Source organism: Acinonyx jubatus, chromosome D2 (genome assembly GCF_027475565.1).
Source record: "Acinonyx jubatus isolate Ajub_Pintada_27869175 chromosome D2, VMU_Ajub_asm_v1.0, whole genome shotgun sequence".
Taxonomy (NCBI): domain Eukaryota; kingdom Metazoa; phylum Chordata; class Mammalia; order Carnivora; family Felidae; genus Acinonyx; species Acinonyx jubatus.
The window spans coordinates 58,464,619-58,482,331 of record NC_069393.1 but is presented as its reverse complement, the minus strand read 5'-3'; the positions used below and the strand labels follow the sequence as shown (position 1 = coordinate 58,482,331).

The following is a 17,713-nucleotide window of genomic DNA, read 5'->3' as shown; positions in this document are numbered from 1 at the left end:
GCTCTGGTTACATACAAGCACCTTTCTCCCAGTGACAGCCCGCTGTGGACATCAGTTGTGGATCTTTCTTGCACAGACCGCAAAGCCATGGTGCCATGTCACCAACTAGTTTGGTTTTGCATCGTGTCTGCTGGTCACATCAACACGGCCACATTCATTCCAAGGGCAGCTCCAACTAGGGGTGAAATATTGTCTGAAAACAGTTATTCATTAACCTACTGAGAGCCTCAGTCATGACTTGTGTTTTTCTGAAAACAGGATTCACTACTGCTTCTCATTCAATTCTCCCCCTATCTGTTGGGAGCCATATATCATGAACTAGGACAAGAATGGCAGATCTAAATTAACATGACAGAAAAGCTATTTGATGCTGCCTCTTGGTTTCTCCTCTTCACCCTCTTCTGTGGCATCCAAATGCTTCAGAACCCTGGCATTAATTAAGCAACAGTTTTATTACACATAATCAAAGTCTGCAAAGAAAAGCCTAACAGACAGCAAGAGGACATTACAAGGTTCAATTAACAGTTTTACTTTTTTGTGGTTGCTAATTGAGGTATTTTTAATTTTTAGCATCTCACATGGAATGCTGAAAAGGAAAATACTGTAAGTGCAAGTGAAGATTACAAGCCTAAAATGTATTACTGTATCATAATTTTATACAACCAATTTGCATACTTCTGTGTTTTCCAAATCCTGGCTACTTGATGGTAAATTCTTAACATCTAATAGGCACCATAGAGAACTTTTTAGGTAACCTCCCCACTGCACCCTTACTTCCATGTACTAAAACTCACCATCCATCCTTATTTTGATGTACTAAAATTCACAAACGACAGTAATTGAAAGTACATGGCTATGGGGCCAGTCTGGGTTCAAATTCCAGTTCTGCAACATAACTTGGGCAAGGTGCTTGATCTGAGTAGTAATGTATTTGTATGTAAAATGGGGTTGTGTGCTTAATGAGACTGTTGTGAGGATTTAAGTGAGAGTGTAATATCCGTAACACAGTGTCTGACCCACTGTAAACATTCAATGAAAGTAATGGTGCAAAAGGCTATCAAATATGATAATAAATTAATATTTTATTTTTTATTTATTAAAAAAAATTTTTTAATGTTTATTTATTTTTGAGCAAAAGGGTAGACAGAGCGTTAAGTGGGGGAGAGGCAGAGAGAGAGGGAAACACAGAGTCCAAAGCAAGCTCCAGGCTCCAGACTCTGAGCTGTCAGCACAGAGCCCGACACAGGGTTCGAACCCACAAACCGCGAGATCATGACTTGAGGGGAAGTCGGACACTTAACCAACTGAGCCACCCAGGCGCCCCAACAATCTTAATATTTTAAAGAACGTATTTCACAATTTATTTTGTTTAGAAGTCAATTAGACTCAACAAATATAATTTGAGAATCTACCTTTTGCCAAGTGAAAATTAGTTCCATTCAAACTCTACAATGAAGGCAATTTACTTCTGCATACCATTTGCCTTACAAAAATAACCTGTATTACACATTTTCAATTGAGGGAAAGCACGGAGTAAAAACCTAAGGCTCAAACTTTTGAAGTTTCAAGAGCACTAAATAATAGTATTACTTGGCAATCAACAACCTAAAGAGTTGACTAAAACATTAGTTTAAAAAAGCTCTCACTTAGGGGCACGTGGGTGGCTTAGTCGGTTAAGCGTCTGACTTCAGCTCAGGTCATGATCTCATGGTTCGTGAGTTCAAGCCCAGCGTCAGGCTCTGTGCCAACAGCTCAGAGCCTGGAGCCTACTTCAAATTGTGTGTCTCCCTCTCGCTGTGCCTCCCCTGCTCACACTCTGTTGCTCTCTCTCTTTCTCTCAAAAATAAATAAATATTAAAAAAAAAAGGCTCTTAGAAATTACCCTTATTGCATGTTCTCACGTTAAAATGTTGAGACAATGGCTATTAGTGTTCCAGTCTAGACTACTCAAGTTTACATTACTCAGTAGCCAAACCTTTCAAAAGCATCCTCTATTCACAAAACTGCACATGAAATCTACTGGAATTTAGATACATGTAGTGCTTACACCTACTCCTTAATGTTCATAACTGATATCTAAAAGATAGCTGTATTTCCTGGACTTAATTTCAGAACCCACTTCTTTTCCTTAAATATTGCTCAGAGAAAAAGTTAAAAGAAACTCTTCCAACCTATCGATTTTAAAGTCTAAGATGACAATACATGAATCTGACAAAAAATACGTAAAGCAAGATTCAAGGAAACGTTTTTTTTAAGTTCCCTAATTAAACTATCAGGTTGTAAGTGTTCCAATCACAAGAATAACAGAAAATACACAAACTGTAAAAGAACCTCACACATAGATGTAAATAAAGCCACTCTTTAGGTTGCCCATTAATCCACAAGTGGCATATTCATCTTATTTACAGTATTATACCCCCTGCCATGATATTCCATTACAGAGTCACGCTACACACTCCATAGTTAACACTGTAGGAACCATCTCTTTTTAAACCTGGTTTTCTCTGTATATTTCCCTTTTGGTTGGCTCTTAGGTTTAAAAAAAAAAAATCTTTACAATTAAATTTCTTATGCTATTAGATATTCCAAGAAAATGTGTATAAAGTATACACATCTTATACATGTGTATAAAGATGTGATGTCTGTCATATAAAATGTAATTACATTTAGTTCATTCTTCCAGAAATATTTCAACATTCCTGTTTGTCATGGTCTCTGTGCTCCATGTGCGCAAGTACTTACATATTTTTGTAGGTCTGAGCATGAAATTTATGTCAACCGTAACTATCAAAACACTTCTTTCTATTAGAGAATATGCAGGGAGATTTTATTTGTGTGCACATGCTAATAGCCATGTTTGCTTGCTTTTTCTTTTTTTTTTTTTAACATTTATTTTGAGAGAGAGCGTGTGCACGCAAGCAGGGGAGAGGCAGAGAGAGAGGGAGACAGAGAATCCCAAACAGGCTCCATGCTGTCAGCACAGAGCCTGATGTGGGGCTTGATGTCATGAATAGTGAGATCATGGCCTGAGCAGAAATCAAGAGTTGGACGCTTAACCAACTGAGCCAGCCAGGTGCCCCTGTTTGCTTTTTGTTTTCATTTGCTTTCAATAAACCTGTTCCTTTTTAATAAATCACTCCTCTCCCAAGTTTCCTCTCTCCTCTCTGAAACAGGACTTTAATGTCCAGCTATTAATTCTGATATCCTCACCATGTCTTTGCAATCACCAAATTATCCAGAAGCACGTAAACCATATAAAAATATTTACTGAAATGTAATCAGAGCCAGAGTTTTGAAGCCTTAAGGGACATTTTTTTTAACTGCCAAAATTAATTACCAAGCTGAATCAGGAAAAATAAATTTTTGGTATAAAAGGACTGCCAATACATACTTACAATGTAAATCCTGACACAGAAAGTAGGTTGAGATCTGTATTCCAAAACAACTTTTTTTTTTTAATGTTCATTTATTTTTGAGAGAGAGAGAGAGTGCGCGCGCATGCACACATACAAGCACGCGTGAGCGGGGGAGGGGCAGGGAGAGAGGGAGACACGGAATCCGAAGCAGGCTCCAGGCTCTGAGCTGTCAGCACAGAGTCCATTGCACGGCTCAAACTCATGAACTGAGAGATCATGACCTGAACCTAAGTCGAACCCTTATCTGACTGAGCCACCCCAGTGCCCCTCAAAACAACTTCTAAAACAATAAGGTGTGAGTGACCACACTGAACCGGCTGTATTGGACTCATACTGTCCCACTCATTTAACGTGTAGAACTATGAATGGAACATGGAGCCATGAGGTCATCTTAGATACGTTAAAGACCTTTGTTTACAAGGCAAGTGATTATTATTGAGTAAGCATTTAAAATTACATAGTAGAATTATTGACTAAGTAGCCCAGAATAGAGATAGTTAAGTCTTCTGAATATCGTACTTGGCTCAGGTCAGTCAGAACAACATATTTTACAAGCAGTAAAGGAGGCAGGGGAGATGAAGAAATAACATTTGCTAGCTGTCAAAAGTGTTACAGAAATCAAATGGTGAAAAGCTATAGGTGGTTTGTAGTGTGAGGCCAATTGTAATGGTAGGAGAGATACAGAAGGCCTCCAAATATTATTTGAAAGGCAACAAACCTGGTCTAGTATAGAGATGACTCTGAAGTCAGGGAGATCTGAGTTGAAAACTTGACCCTACAACTTAAAGATGTGAAAACTTGGGAAAAGACTTAACTTTTCTAAGTTTCAGGTTCCTTATCTATAAAATAGGGGTTATATATCCATCTTATCAGGTTCACATAAGGACTGAAATAGGTAACACAGCTAGCACTATAGTGCCTAAACATAGGGCTTAGTAAATATTAACATACCCTCTCTCCTCCTCAAACTTTTGGGTAGCAAAATACAAAGCTGAAAGAAAAAAAAGACAAACGTCTTCCATCCTGAAGGTGCATGAGAAAAAATGGGACATTTTCCAATTCTTTAAATAGGAACATATCCCAAAACCAAAAAGCAGGTGGATGGAGAACTTAGAAAGGATCATAATAGCCTCAGAGATTCAGCTGATTCCACACATGAGAACTCCTAAAGACTAGACTAATGAAAATTTCTCTACAGTGAACCCTACTGATGAGACTTGGAATTAGTAGAATTTAAGGTGACTTGGTAATTCTAGCTCTGTTAGGAAACTAAAAAGGAGTTTCTTGGTCATTCAGCCAGTTAGACATTTCTGTAATTACTAACATAAAAAAATATGCCCTCGTCTATTTTAACACTCATCTTGAGTAGCAAATCTTACTGGAAAAGAACTCTAACAAGAACAAATATTGGCAAGGTCACTAGGTCAGATGGAAATCCAGAATCATAGGAAAAAAGGAGAAAAATACCAATTTTATTTGGTAGAAAGTTGGTATAGAGTGGAATAGTCATTTAAATTCATAGCTCATTTGCCTTACAAGCTGGAGTCATGAAACAAGAATAAGATTTTACATGTATGGATCCTGAGCTCATGGGTACTGAAAGGTTCAAAAGGAGAGCTCAGGTTTCACAAGCTTTGTAAGTGATCTATTTACACCATATGACTAAGAACATATCCTTGGACAACTTATGAGCCCAGGCTTCTGAAACTGCCAAATTAGGAGAAAGGAGAATAAACAGCCACAAAAATCCATAAAAGCGGTAAGTAAAAAATTTTTCTTCAGATTAAGGAATATAGAAAAATATCATGCAAAATTCTAACAAGTGGGCTTTAAAATATTAATATGCACAGTATGTTAAAGAGTGTGTTGGGGGTACGGGAAGTCCTAGAAACTATTTTGTATTAAGTCACTGATCCTAAAATACTGAATATTTTCAGGAAAAGTTATCAATCAAAAAACAAAAACAAAAACAAAAATAAGGTTTCTGACAGAATTCCAAAAGCTATACTAAAGATTTGGGGGGGTAGGGGTGGGGAGAGGACTAGGGAGATGGGTAGTGAAGTGCCTTTATTCTATGGGTTTTACATAGGGCTATAATACCAGGGACTTACATTCTCTAAATACCTTAAGGTTGCAAGGCTAGAATCTCCATTAGTTATACAAATTATGAAGAAAGTCCTATTAACTATGATGATAAAAGATATTACACCTAACCTCAATATTTCATACAACAGGCTCTTTATTGTTAATTCTGTACTCAGAAGGGTGCCTGATAACTGGCTTTTATGTATTAGTACTTTAAAGTTTATTTATTTCTTTTGTGAGAGAGAGAGAGAGACAGAGAGAGAGAGAGAGAGAGAGAGAACACAAGCAGGGGAAGGGCACAGAGAGATGGAAAGAGAGAATCCTAGGCAGGCTCCGCACTGTCAGTGTGGAACCTGAACTCATGAACTGCGAGATCATGACCTGAGCCGAAAACAAGAGTTGGATGCTTAACCGACTGAGCCACCCAGGTGCCCCATATGTATTAGTACTTTAAATAAATGCCTAAGTCACTTAATTGTTAATATAAAAAAAAATTTATTTTATATACGCTTGGAAGATAACTGGATTCATTTACATAGCTTACATTATATTTCTGCTTTCACTGTAAGCAACTAAAAGCATAAAGATTAAAATACTAAAAACCTCATACCTTCCCCAAAGTTAAAGCCTGTCAAAATAGGCCTAGAAAACAGGCATTGATTTGGCAGAGAAAATCTGGCTCATTAATATCTTCCATGGCTTTATACCACATTTTCCAATATCACAGCGATAATTAACAAGGTTTCAATTTTAGTATAACTGAGCTTTAAATGGATGAATCAGCCTTTAGTCTGTTGCTACATATATTTCACCCTCTCTTCCTCCTAAAAATACCATACTTTATTGATATTCAATTCTTAATTATATAAATTGAAATAACACCCTTAACACTGATAAGTCAACAGCACGGTGGGGGGGGGGGGGGGGAAGGGGAGACAGTGATTTTCCTAATAAACAGAATCAGGAAAGGAACACAATTTAAATATGCCATAGCTTCCTGTCTGGACTTTGCTCCTCTTTCAAACAACTCAAAGTGACAAAAGTTTTCCAGACCAGAAAACTCTGATGCTACTTGCAAGAAAAACTCTACATGTTGGAGGGGCTGAATGGTGGGAGGTTGACAAAGCAGACCTTTTAAAATGTAAATTCTTTGCTTACTTAATTTAAAAAAAAAAATCAAAAGTTAAAACCCAATATGCAATGCCAAAGACAGTATACTGGTAATCAAAATCCTAAATGACCCCTGAAAGAATTACAGCCTACAGATGACAAACACATCAACTATATTTATGATATTACTTTGGAAAGTAGGCAGTATTTGTTAAAGTCTGTAAACAAGCTCCAGAATGGAAACACGATGCCTATATACAGCAAGAGAAGTATGATATAAAACCCACTGATTTTTCTTTTTTTTCTTTCCCCTTTCAGGAATTGTGCCTGGCATTGTGCAGCTGTGGTGCTGCCTTCTTCACTCCCTGCGTTTCCAATCTTGCTAATTAAAAGGTTGATCACAGAACAATGCTCTTCTCATTAATTTCAGTGTTCCGATTGGGCAGGATCCCTGCTTACCCCACCTGATCTTTTCACACTACTGAAGTTAATGTGACAAGAGCCCGAAGATGGATTACCTGCTGCCATATTGCCCATCGCCTCCAATCAGGAGCTATCTGTGTAAACTGATTGTTCTAATTTGCTCTCATTATTTTTACAATATCAGGAGAAAATAACGCACACAGCTCACTGTCAAAGCCATGAAAATCAGCCATTAGTTAAACCCAGACACTGAGTGGCTTTATTAGAGGCACTGCAGTTTATTGATGTAGCTCCAGTCAAACAAGGCAGCATTTGCTTCAGTGGAAGGAAATGTTTATACTGAAAGTAAATATTTATTGTAATAATACCCACAGCAACATGATATTTTGAATAATCCTGTTCTTATTTCAGAAGCTTTGTTTTGACACAAATTAACAACAATGAAGAGTTGGGTTGGCATAAGAAAGCAGATAACATTTAATACAGACTCAGTAGCATGAAAATCTGTCTATTAACTCAGATCTATGAGCACTCCTCACCTCCTATACCTTGTATAAATAAACTTGATTCTGTGACTACCAACCCTAATCAATCAATAAATAATGGAGGTTCTATTCTGCTCCACACAACAAATATTTTTCCCAAACAGAAATGTTATGACTTAGGAATCAAAATTATTTCTACAATGATTATACAGGTACAGTTTTAAATAAGAATAACTGCATTTTTGTACAATGTAAGCATTCAACAAGAAAGATTCCTAATCCTAGCATCATAGACATTCACAATATATTGCAGAAAAGAAAATAAGCAATGTAGTAAAGCCAGCTAAGCAAACAAGCTGGGTTTTAAACCCTTCAGTAAGAGATGGTTTCTTAAACCGGAAGGCAGAACTCTACAGAAAGGTTTGATATTCAATGAGATGAGATCTTTAAAAGATTTATTTTGGGCACAAAGGAAATATATTTTCCTGTTGTAAAGAAAATGATAAACTCTAGAAGAAAAGATTTAAACTTGGCATTTTTAGTCTCGCCTGGCTATGAACAATTTTGTAAAAGTGTTAACTAAATGGTGCCTGAACAGCATTTGGGGGGCCGGTAAAGGCGGGTATAAATAATAGAAACTGACGCCTTTTAAATAAAGGAATTTAGTCCACACACTCTTCCCCCTCCCCCACTTTAGTACTGAAGGAAACATGGCTTCCTCCTGTTTTCTTTCTACACTAAGATTCCTAGGTAATGTGAAGGCAAGAGTATGCCCTTCTTGCTGCTCCCCTTTTAATGGCCACTTTTCTTTCTCTAAGAAACGTGTGCCATGCTTTTCTCCTTAAAATTCCTGCACTAAAAGACTGCACCATACTGCACTCCGCAAAACGTGCTGATGGCGCCAATTACAAGCCCCCAGCCGAACGCTCCAGCCCCCACCATTCGGGCAGATTTATGCGGACTCTTGCCGACGTTATTACAAGTCAGAGTTTATTGGGAAATTGTTACATTATGCGGAGTGTCTAACAAATTGCTTATGCTGCTATAATTGGATTACAACAGCCGCTTGCTCCCACCGGTAAGATTAGGCAAGTAGGACTCCTGCCGATCTCTGAGCGTTAGCAGTAATTTTATTTGCCTTGCCTCTCTCTTTCCTAACAACATGCCTCTCTCCCTGCCAGCTGTCTGCTGAAAAGGCACAGGCTTGTTCCTTGGCCCTAACAATGCAATTACAGCCCCGCAGATCGCACTGTTTGTGCATTAAGTACAGAGCCAAAACGAGGCGAATTGATCGTTTGACTTTTGGAGAAGCCATGTGATCTCTCGGTGCGGGTGATCCGACATGCATCAGCAGGCAATACTGCAGTCAGTTCTTGATGAAGAACTTTCTTCCTTCACCTCTCTCTCTCCCAACCTTTCCTTTTTCACTGAGGAAAACACTGACTGGGCTCATCTCCTGCTAATCTAGACCAATCCACAAAGACAGGCTTAATCTTATTAGCTCCCTGGCTAGACAGAAATGTGAATAGGTTCTAGTATCTTGAAGTGCCTCGGTCAGATCTAGTGGTTCCCAACAGTTGAACCAATGCTGCTATCTTTAAAAAAAAAAAAAAAAAAAGGTTCATAAAGAGTTCACTAAGGAAAATAAGTTTACACAAACAATGTAGTTCAAAAGAACCACAGAAAGTTTTTGGCTCTGGCCAATAAAACTGCCTTGGAAAGGCTTTGAAGCTCTATCTTCAAGGGCCCATCAAGAATCAGCACTGAAACCCATGTCTGCCTTTCTCTGCAGATCTGCTCTGCTGGAAGATGCTGGTGTCCAACATGCAGAATCAACGCAGCTGACTTTAGGCTTCTAACAGCCAGTCTGATATCCACTCAAGGCAAAGTTTTACACATACTCTGTTGACAGCTTTCTGCTTCTTGTTTCTTTCTCCTGTATGTTTAGCAATGAGTGCAGTTAGTAAGGAGACTATATAGGCAGTTCTCTCATTCAAGGGCATAGTTCAAGATTCTCACTGGGGTCTGGACTTTTTTTTTTTTCCTTTTGAAATTAATGCTCTTGAAATGGTTAAACATGACTTTTAATTTTATCGAATTAATATAGACCAGGATTCCTGTTTACAGTTTCCTCTCCAATGGCATATGCTACTTAAGGTTCCTGAAGATGATTATACAACAAACGTGCCGTCAATCAGCTGATCCATTTTGGTGTCCCTCGTCTGTACTCCTAAATATCATGTACATCTAGAAGATGTATTCTTGCATCTTTAATCTGACAAACACACAAACTCTTGTCTATAATAATGGTCCTTGATTCTATTATTCTATTATTACCTGAAAGCGAGCTGGGAAATGTCACTTTACTAGTATTTCTCAGAGCCTCTCTATAACTCCCATTCACACTCATTAAAATCATATGAACATCTGTAAAATGAAAGAAAAAAAATAGTACTTCTGAACTTTATTCCTGCCTTTTTGAAACAGCAATATGCCTAATGTGTAACACATTAACATGCCGGAGTTTTTCCAACCTTATTGGCCTCAATGATATGGTTCCATGTTAATATATTCTCCACAAAGCTAATGTTTAGACCCGACAGAGAGGCCTGTGCAAAGAATGGACCATCTGACATGCTACTTGTGGAACAGTATGTTAAAGAAGCCTGTTAACATGTAGTTTAAAACTCAAAAGAAACTCTGAACAGCTGAAATGCCTTATAAATAGCGCAGACCCAGAGGAAGTGCAAACGTCTGCATTGTGAATTGTAGATCTTAATTACCGACAATGGCTGGTACAGCAAGTAGCACGGAAAAAAAGTGAAACAGTTGCACTGTTCATGGTTGGCAATAATTCTTCAGGAAAATATTTACTATCAATCAGTTATGAGAAAAGGGACTCTGTGCTCGTAAAACAGCACGTTGCTTCTCATACCAGGACCATTTTGCTTCAGCATAATCTGAATTTAAACAGCTTGTTTCCTGCGGATATAATTTTGGAAATAAATAAAACAAGTCTTCTATCAAAATCTGGAGTGAGTGGAAAGGAACATCACATTTTTCTGTCTCAGTCAGTTGCAAACAGATTATTAGTCTCAAGTAAAAAACAGTAACAACAAACAACTACAATACAGAACATCTACAAAGGACTACTGAAGAGGTTTATTTTCCAAACATAAAGAGGCATAACTTCTCCCACCTGGGCAGGTATGTCGGTAGCTGTGTTCAAACAACTCAATTTTAATTCTGTGCATGCATGTATGTGTAAAAAGTAAATTAGGAAAACCCTGAACCCAAAATTTTCAGTAATATTTAAATAGAAAGTCACCAACAAGATAACATAAAAAAGTAATGCTCTTCATTTTTCTAGTTAGCTTTCTTTACCAATTAAAAAACATCATGAAGGTTGACAATTAGGTACAATGTAATTATTGATTTTAAAGACTAAGCTGGCAGTCAATAATGACTGTCCATTTAAAGCTACAATAAATACAGAGCTCATCATGTTCCAAACAAATCTCATGAACTACAGACCTATAATTAGAAAGAAAAGAAGGCTTTGGAAGAAAATAAAAGATATTTCAATGCCTCCAAATATTACTCAGACCAGGTTATACTGATAAAATGACCCCATTTTTATTTTTAAATCTTTTCCTCGGTCTCATTCTTCAAGTTAGAGATTCAGATTATTATTAACCTAGAGTGGCCGTAGTTTTTCTTACCACTTTGTTTTCTTGTATTCTAAAGAGGATGAATGGGCCCGTTTTCATAGACCTATTATGAAACATTTATTGTAAGCTATTTCTGCCAAAGAAGAGTCACATACTATGTACTACAGGGTCTGAACTTAACAACTTTGCTGTTTTTCAGGGAACAACTGGTATTGATGTCTTCTCTAAAACTCATAATAAACAATATTCAATAACAGTAACTACTATTTTCACCCAAATCAAAGTCACTCATCAGAATTAGCTGCTTTGAGCTAGAGGAAAAAATGGCTGACAGCACTATATTATAGGTGCTCTCACATGGAGATGGTTGGACATTCAAGGCCACTCGGGAGTACTGTCTGAATCAACAACGGACACCTGTACCAAGTTAAAAACCACTGCAGCCATATCAAGTGTAGCAGATGAAACTACTCAGTTAAGGGCTAAAGGTGAAGAGCAGGAAACAGGACAAGCTTGTAGACCTACAAAAATAATGGCAAGTCATTACCTTTCACAGGTCAAGCAATAAATAAGGCCAACAGAAACAGCACAGAATCATGAGGTACACATAACATATGTAAATAGAAAAGGGAAAACTCTTACGGAAGGGAAATAGAAAGGGAAAACTCCTCATGTTACTGGTACCTACTGGAGGCTGTTACAAGAAAGACATAATTTTAGCTACGTGTTTTTATTTGCCATTGATCAACTAATTATTTGGCTCAAATCTGAAGCAATGAACCAGAAGCCAGGATGTGGGCCAACAAAAGGAACCAGAAAGTTAGGTAGGTTCCAATAGGAAATGATAGAAATCATTATTAAATTAGGGTATTTAAGGAGACGATGAAAGGATCTAAGTGTCAGAATAATGTTAAAATAAGCAAGAGTGGGATGAGAGGGTCACCATCTGGGAGCAAAGGAAACAGACAGATGAGCAGCAAAGAGCAAACTTATTTCCTCACCCAAGAGCACAGAAGAAATTATGCCATTGTGCCAGATGCCAGAAGATTTCTAACCATGCACCACTGAAGTACAGGGTGGGAGAAAAACAAAACAAAACACATCATACAGACACACACCAACATGACTATATAGCTTAGAAATCCTGGCTTACAAAGTATGGAGAAAACAAAAGGAACAGATGCTCACTTGGCCAGCTCTCAATGAAACTCATTAAAATTGTCACCCTGTCCTTGGATCGGTGCTCATGCTAAGATTTTACCTTGTTTAGCCAGAAGTCACCCACTTGTGATGAAACTGAGCAATGTGGCCAAAAAGGAGGAAGATTATTTTCAGAGGCCCAAATAATTGGTCCCCCATTTCAATGTACAAATGCCAGACACAAAATAGGGTCAATTAGCACTTGTTAGTTGTGACTAAATGGCTGAAAAAATAAATACATGTAATTTATTATTTTCATATTTTACAGCAAGTTACTAAGACACTCTAATTTAGGAGACACTTAACCAACTTTTTAAACCATAATTTTAAATAAATTCTGACACTTATTATATGGATCATTTCTAATGGTTATAGTTAGTATGATTTCAGTTGATTAAGTAGGTCCAGTGACTATGTTTTAAGAAAGAAAATAAAAATAATAAAAAATATTGCTGTCCTTTGATTTTTTAGTAAAGGATGGAGACTACCTGATTACCAGGTCTGGCTCTAATAATAACAGCAAGTAACTGAAAGCCTTAGTATAATAAGATAGACTAAACTTAAGTAGTTAAAGTTGGAAATGTTGTAACAGTGACAAATCCCTGAATAGCTATTAAAACAATAATTTTGCATATATGCAAAGTAAAAGTCTAGAAACCGAGCCCATACTGGAATTTTACTTAGTCCTGGAATAATCAAAATGGCTGATATCGAAATTTAGGTCAAAGTTCCTAACTAATTAGAGATACTTGAAAGATTTGAGCCATAGTTAATGTAATTATTAGATCATAAGATCTCTAATGTGTGATTAATTTTATATCTGTAGATATACATACATTTTGTGCACGAGAAAAGGTAGAGCATATGCACGATAAAACGTACTTGTACACTCAGATCAAAATCACCACAAGCAATATTTCTATCATTAGCCTTTCAATAAATAATAATCGTATTATAATAACTGGATTTTCTATAGTGTATCTCACAATCCTTGCAATGGATACCCTATACTTAATTACATTTAAAACCCATGAACAACCTTATAAAAGTAATTGTATATTTTCTTTCATGAATCTTATTTATTTGTAATAATCCATAACTAGTGTCAAGTAACAAATGTGAATTCGACTGAAGTGTGACCAGAATGCATAATCAAAAGATTCTTTTGCAACTGAAAAGATGGAGACTCCAACTTGCAATCTGCTTTGGATAAAATGATGTCTCCTGTATTTTTTTTTTTAATATAAAATCTTGTGATGATCTTTAATAGCAATATGATATAAAGATGTTTACAGATAAAGCACTGTTAAGATGCGGTATAATGCATATTGATGAGTAATATTACTTACTTTGGCCACACAATTTTCAGTCTTCATAGCAGTGCTTGCTAGACATACTGTTTCTTGGTTTAAGCAGAGTCTGGCACAGCTGTTGTAAGTCTGTAATGAGAATTTTTTGGAAACAGGTTTAAATATTAAAATGCTGTCATATACAGTTTTCAAATTTTGTTCCATTTCTCAAAATCAACGTACAAATAGACCTATGTATAAATTCCAGATTTATGCGAACTGGAAACAAGGTAGACAACAGGAAGCAAAGAAAGTGAGAGCCCACAAGAGCCAAAGATGAACTCATGAACAAGTATGTAAGCAGCAGTGATCTGCTGGAAGGTGATGGGGCTATTCAAAAATGTGCAAAGAACTTAGACATTTCTCTGAAGAAATACAAATGGCCAACAAGCACATCAGCTCAGAAATGAAACCACAATGAGATACCACTTCATACCCACTAAGATGGTTACTATTAAAAAACAGAAAACAGTAAGTGTTGGCAAGGATGTGGAACAATTGGAACCATTGAGCACTGCCAGTGGGAATGTAAAAGGATACAGCTGCTGTGGACGACAGCATGGTAATGGTTCCTCAAAAAATTAAAATTAGAATTACCATATGATCCAACAATGCCACTTCTGGATGTATACCCAAAAGAATTGAAAGCAGTCTTAAAAAGATATTTCTACATCCATGTTCATAGCAGCATTATTCACATGGAAGCAACCCAAATATCCACTAACAGATGAAGGGACAAGCAAAATGTGGCATGTACATCAATGGAATAGTATTCAGCCGTAAAAAGGAAGGACATTCTGGGGCACCTGGGTGGCTCAGTCGGTTAGTCACTGGACACTTGATCTTGGCTCAAGTCATGATTTCATGGTTCATGAGATCGAGCTCTGCGTCCAGCTCTGTGCTAACAGCACGGATCCTGCTTGGGAGTCTCTCTCTTCCTCTCTCTCTGCCCCTCCCCTGCTCTCTCACTCTCTGTCTCGCTCTCTCTCAAAACAAATAAATAAACATTAAAAGAAAGTTAAAAAAAAAAAGGAAGAACATTCTGACATCTAGGACAATATGGATGAACCTTGAGGACATTATGGTAGGTGGAATAAGCTAGTTACAAAAAGATAAATACTGATAAGTGGTTGCCAGAGGCTGGTATAGAGTTTCAGTTTTACAAGATGAAAAGAGTTATGGGGATGGATGGTGGTGACAATTACATAATAATGTAAATATATTTAATCCACTGAACCGTACATTTAAAAATGATTAAGAGGTTGTTATGTTACATGGATTTTACCACAATCTGAAAAAATGGTAAGCAAACATTATTAATAACTGGCCAATATAGTAAAACAATGTTTTCTTATAGTCTAAGTTTTAATTGATGGTACAAATCATGGTTCTCAAACTTTAGCATGCATCAGAGTCATCTGGAGGGCTTGTTAAAACACAGATTGTTAGGTCCCATCCCCAGGCTTCTGAGAATTTGCATTTATAACAAATCCCCAGTTGATATGAATGCTGTTGGTTTAGGAACACTCTTTGAGAACTACTATGCTGGAGAACCATATGTGTTGGAATTAAAGAGAAAAATCTTAAGACACAGGCGATCTCAGGGCGCCTGGATGGCTCAGTTGGTTGAGCGACTGATTTCAGCTTAGGTCATAATCTCATGGTTTGTGAGTTCGAGCCCCACGTTGGGCTCTGTGCTGACAGCTCAGAGTCTGGAGCCTGCTTCTGATTCCGTGTCTCCCTCTCTCTGCCCCTCCCCAACTCGTGCTCTGTCTCTCTCTGTCTCAGAAATAAACGTTAAAAAAAATTTTTTTTTAAAAAAGACGTAAGCAATCTCTCATAACCAATAATAGAAAAGAATCCATTTTTTAAATTCTAGATTTACACAGTAGTTGCAAAAATAAGTTCCTGTATACCCTCCCCCAGCTTCCCCTTATGTTAATGTCTTATGTAACCACAAAAGACTTACCAAAGTTAAGTAAATTAACATAGTACAATATAAAGAATTTATTTTTAGTTTCACCACTTTTCTCACTAATATCCTTTTATTGTTCAGGATCTCCCCCCACCGCCCGCCCTGGTTTATTTTGAGTTGGGGAAAGGGGCAGAGAGAAATTAAGAGAGAGAATCCCAAGCAGGCTCCGTAACAGATGCAGGGTTCAAACTCATGAACCGTGAGATCATGGCCTGAGCCAAACGCAAGAGTCAGACCCTTAACCAACTGAGCTACCCAGGCAGAACCTCTGTTCAGGATCTAACCTAAGATCCCACATTGAATTTAGTTACCATGTCTCCTTAGTATCCTCTAATCTGTGACAATTTCAGTCTTATCTTTTATGATTATGACACTTCTGAAGAGAACTGATTAATCTATATAATGCCTCTCAATCTGGCTTTGTCTCATGTTTTCTCACGATCAGATGGAAGTTATACATTATTGGGAATAATACCACATAAGAGATGTGCCCTTCTCAATGCATCAAGTAAGTCAGGAGGTAGGTTAATAAGTATTTATAGTGATGTTAACCTTTATCACTTGCCTAAGGTCATGTCTGACAAGATTTTCCATTATAAGTTTATTATTCTTCCTTTGGGAATTACTAAATATATTGGGGGAAATATTGAGACTATGCAAATATACTGTTTCCGTTTCAACTTCAGCCTGCTAATTTTAGCATCTACTGGTAGATCTTGCCTATGGTAATTTTTAGTGTAGTGTTCTGACAGTGATTTTTTTTAAATTTATTTTTACTCTTTTAAGTTTATTTATTTTGAGAGAGAGAGCACGAACATGTGCACACAAGAGAGAGGAGAGAGAGAATCCCACTACCAGTGCAGAGCCTGACATGGGGCTCAAACCCACAAACTGCGAGCTCATGATCTGAGCGGAGAAGTCAAGAGTCGGACACTTAACTGACTGAACTGCCCAGATGCCCCTTTTTAAATTTTATAAAATGTTTATTTATTTTGAGAGAGAGCATGTGCACAGCAGAGGAGAGGCAGAGAAAAAGAGAGAGAGAGAATCCCAAGCTGACAGCATGGAGTCTGATGGGGGCTTGATCTCACAAACTGTGAAATCATGACCTGAGCTGAAATCAAGAGTTGGATGCTTAACCAAATGAGCCACCCAGGCGCCCCAGATGGTGATTTTTCCCCTGAGGGTGAATTTCCCTCTTTCCTTCCATATTTACTAAATGGAATGTTTTCTGTGAGGAAGAGCCATGATTTCTCCTATTTATTTATGTCAGCAATGGATGCATAGATATTTTAAGTTATTCATTTTTGGTCAATTCTTTGGAAAGGTGTAGGTAAAAAAAATCTAAGAAAATGGAGAAAAAGTATTATAAAATTGGTTTTCCATTTAGACAAGTTAAACTTTAAAAATTTATCCACTGAACTATTTTACTCTTATATTATTTAAGTTGAAATTATTTCAAAACATATTTCAAAGGAATAAATTGGATCATTTGTATAGCAGGTATTGGTACATGAATCTTCTGGGCTCAGGATTCAGTACTTCTTTTGCAGCTACTAATACCACAAACATTATGCATGTACAGACAACACAAAAGTCTTTAAATAAAACTTCCTATATTTTTAAAAGACACTTATGAAGTAACTAGTATATACTGAATAACATAAAAACTGTAAGCCACAGAGCTCAAGTTCCAAAAATGGTAGAGATATTTATATGGGATTAACCCTCATAAGGCAACAATTATAAACCATGGCGGGGGGGGGGGGGATATTTTAAAATTACTACTTAAAAGCACCAGAGATTGACTTAGTCAGGAACGGGGGGGGGGGGGGGGGGAGAGTAGGTGAAGAAGAGGGGGAGGAAGGGTGTGGACTGACCTTGAAAGAGGAGAATCACACTGGGTAACATCCTTGTTTATGTGCTTTTTCTCTAAGGGTACTCACCAATCTACTTGGTGCAGGGTGACTAAAATTCAATTAGAAAGCCATTCTATTGG

The 17,713-nt window shown here is 37.3% G+C and overlaps 1 protein-coding gene across 7 annotated transcripts in view; it reads right to left on the bottom strand.

Annotated features, from left to right (window-relative positions):
- Window positions 1-17,713, bottom strand: part of BTRC (beta-transducin repeat containing E3 ubiquitin protein ligase) — a 179,236-nt gene that overhangs the window by 53,104 nt on the left and 108,419 nt on the right. For all 7 annotated transcript variants that reach the window (XM_015063030.3, XM_015063033.3, XM_015063031.3 and 4 more), the window contains one exon: window positions 13,740-13,829. In XM_015063030.3, coding sequence (XP_014918516.1) covers window positions 13,740-13,829 — 90 coding nt within the window. The remainder of the gene's footprint in view (window positions 1-13,739; window positions 13,830-17,713) is intronic.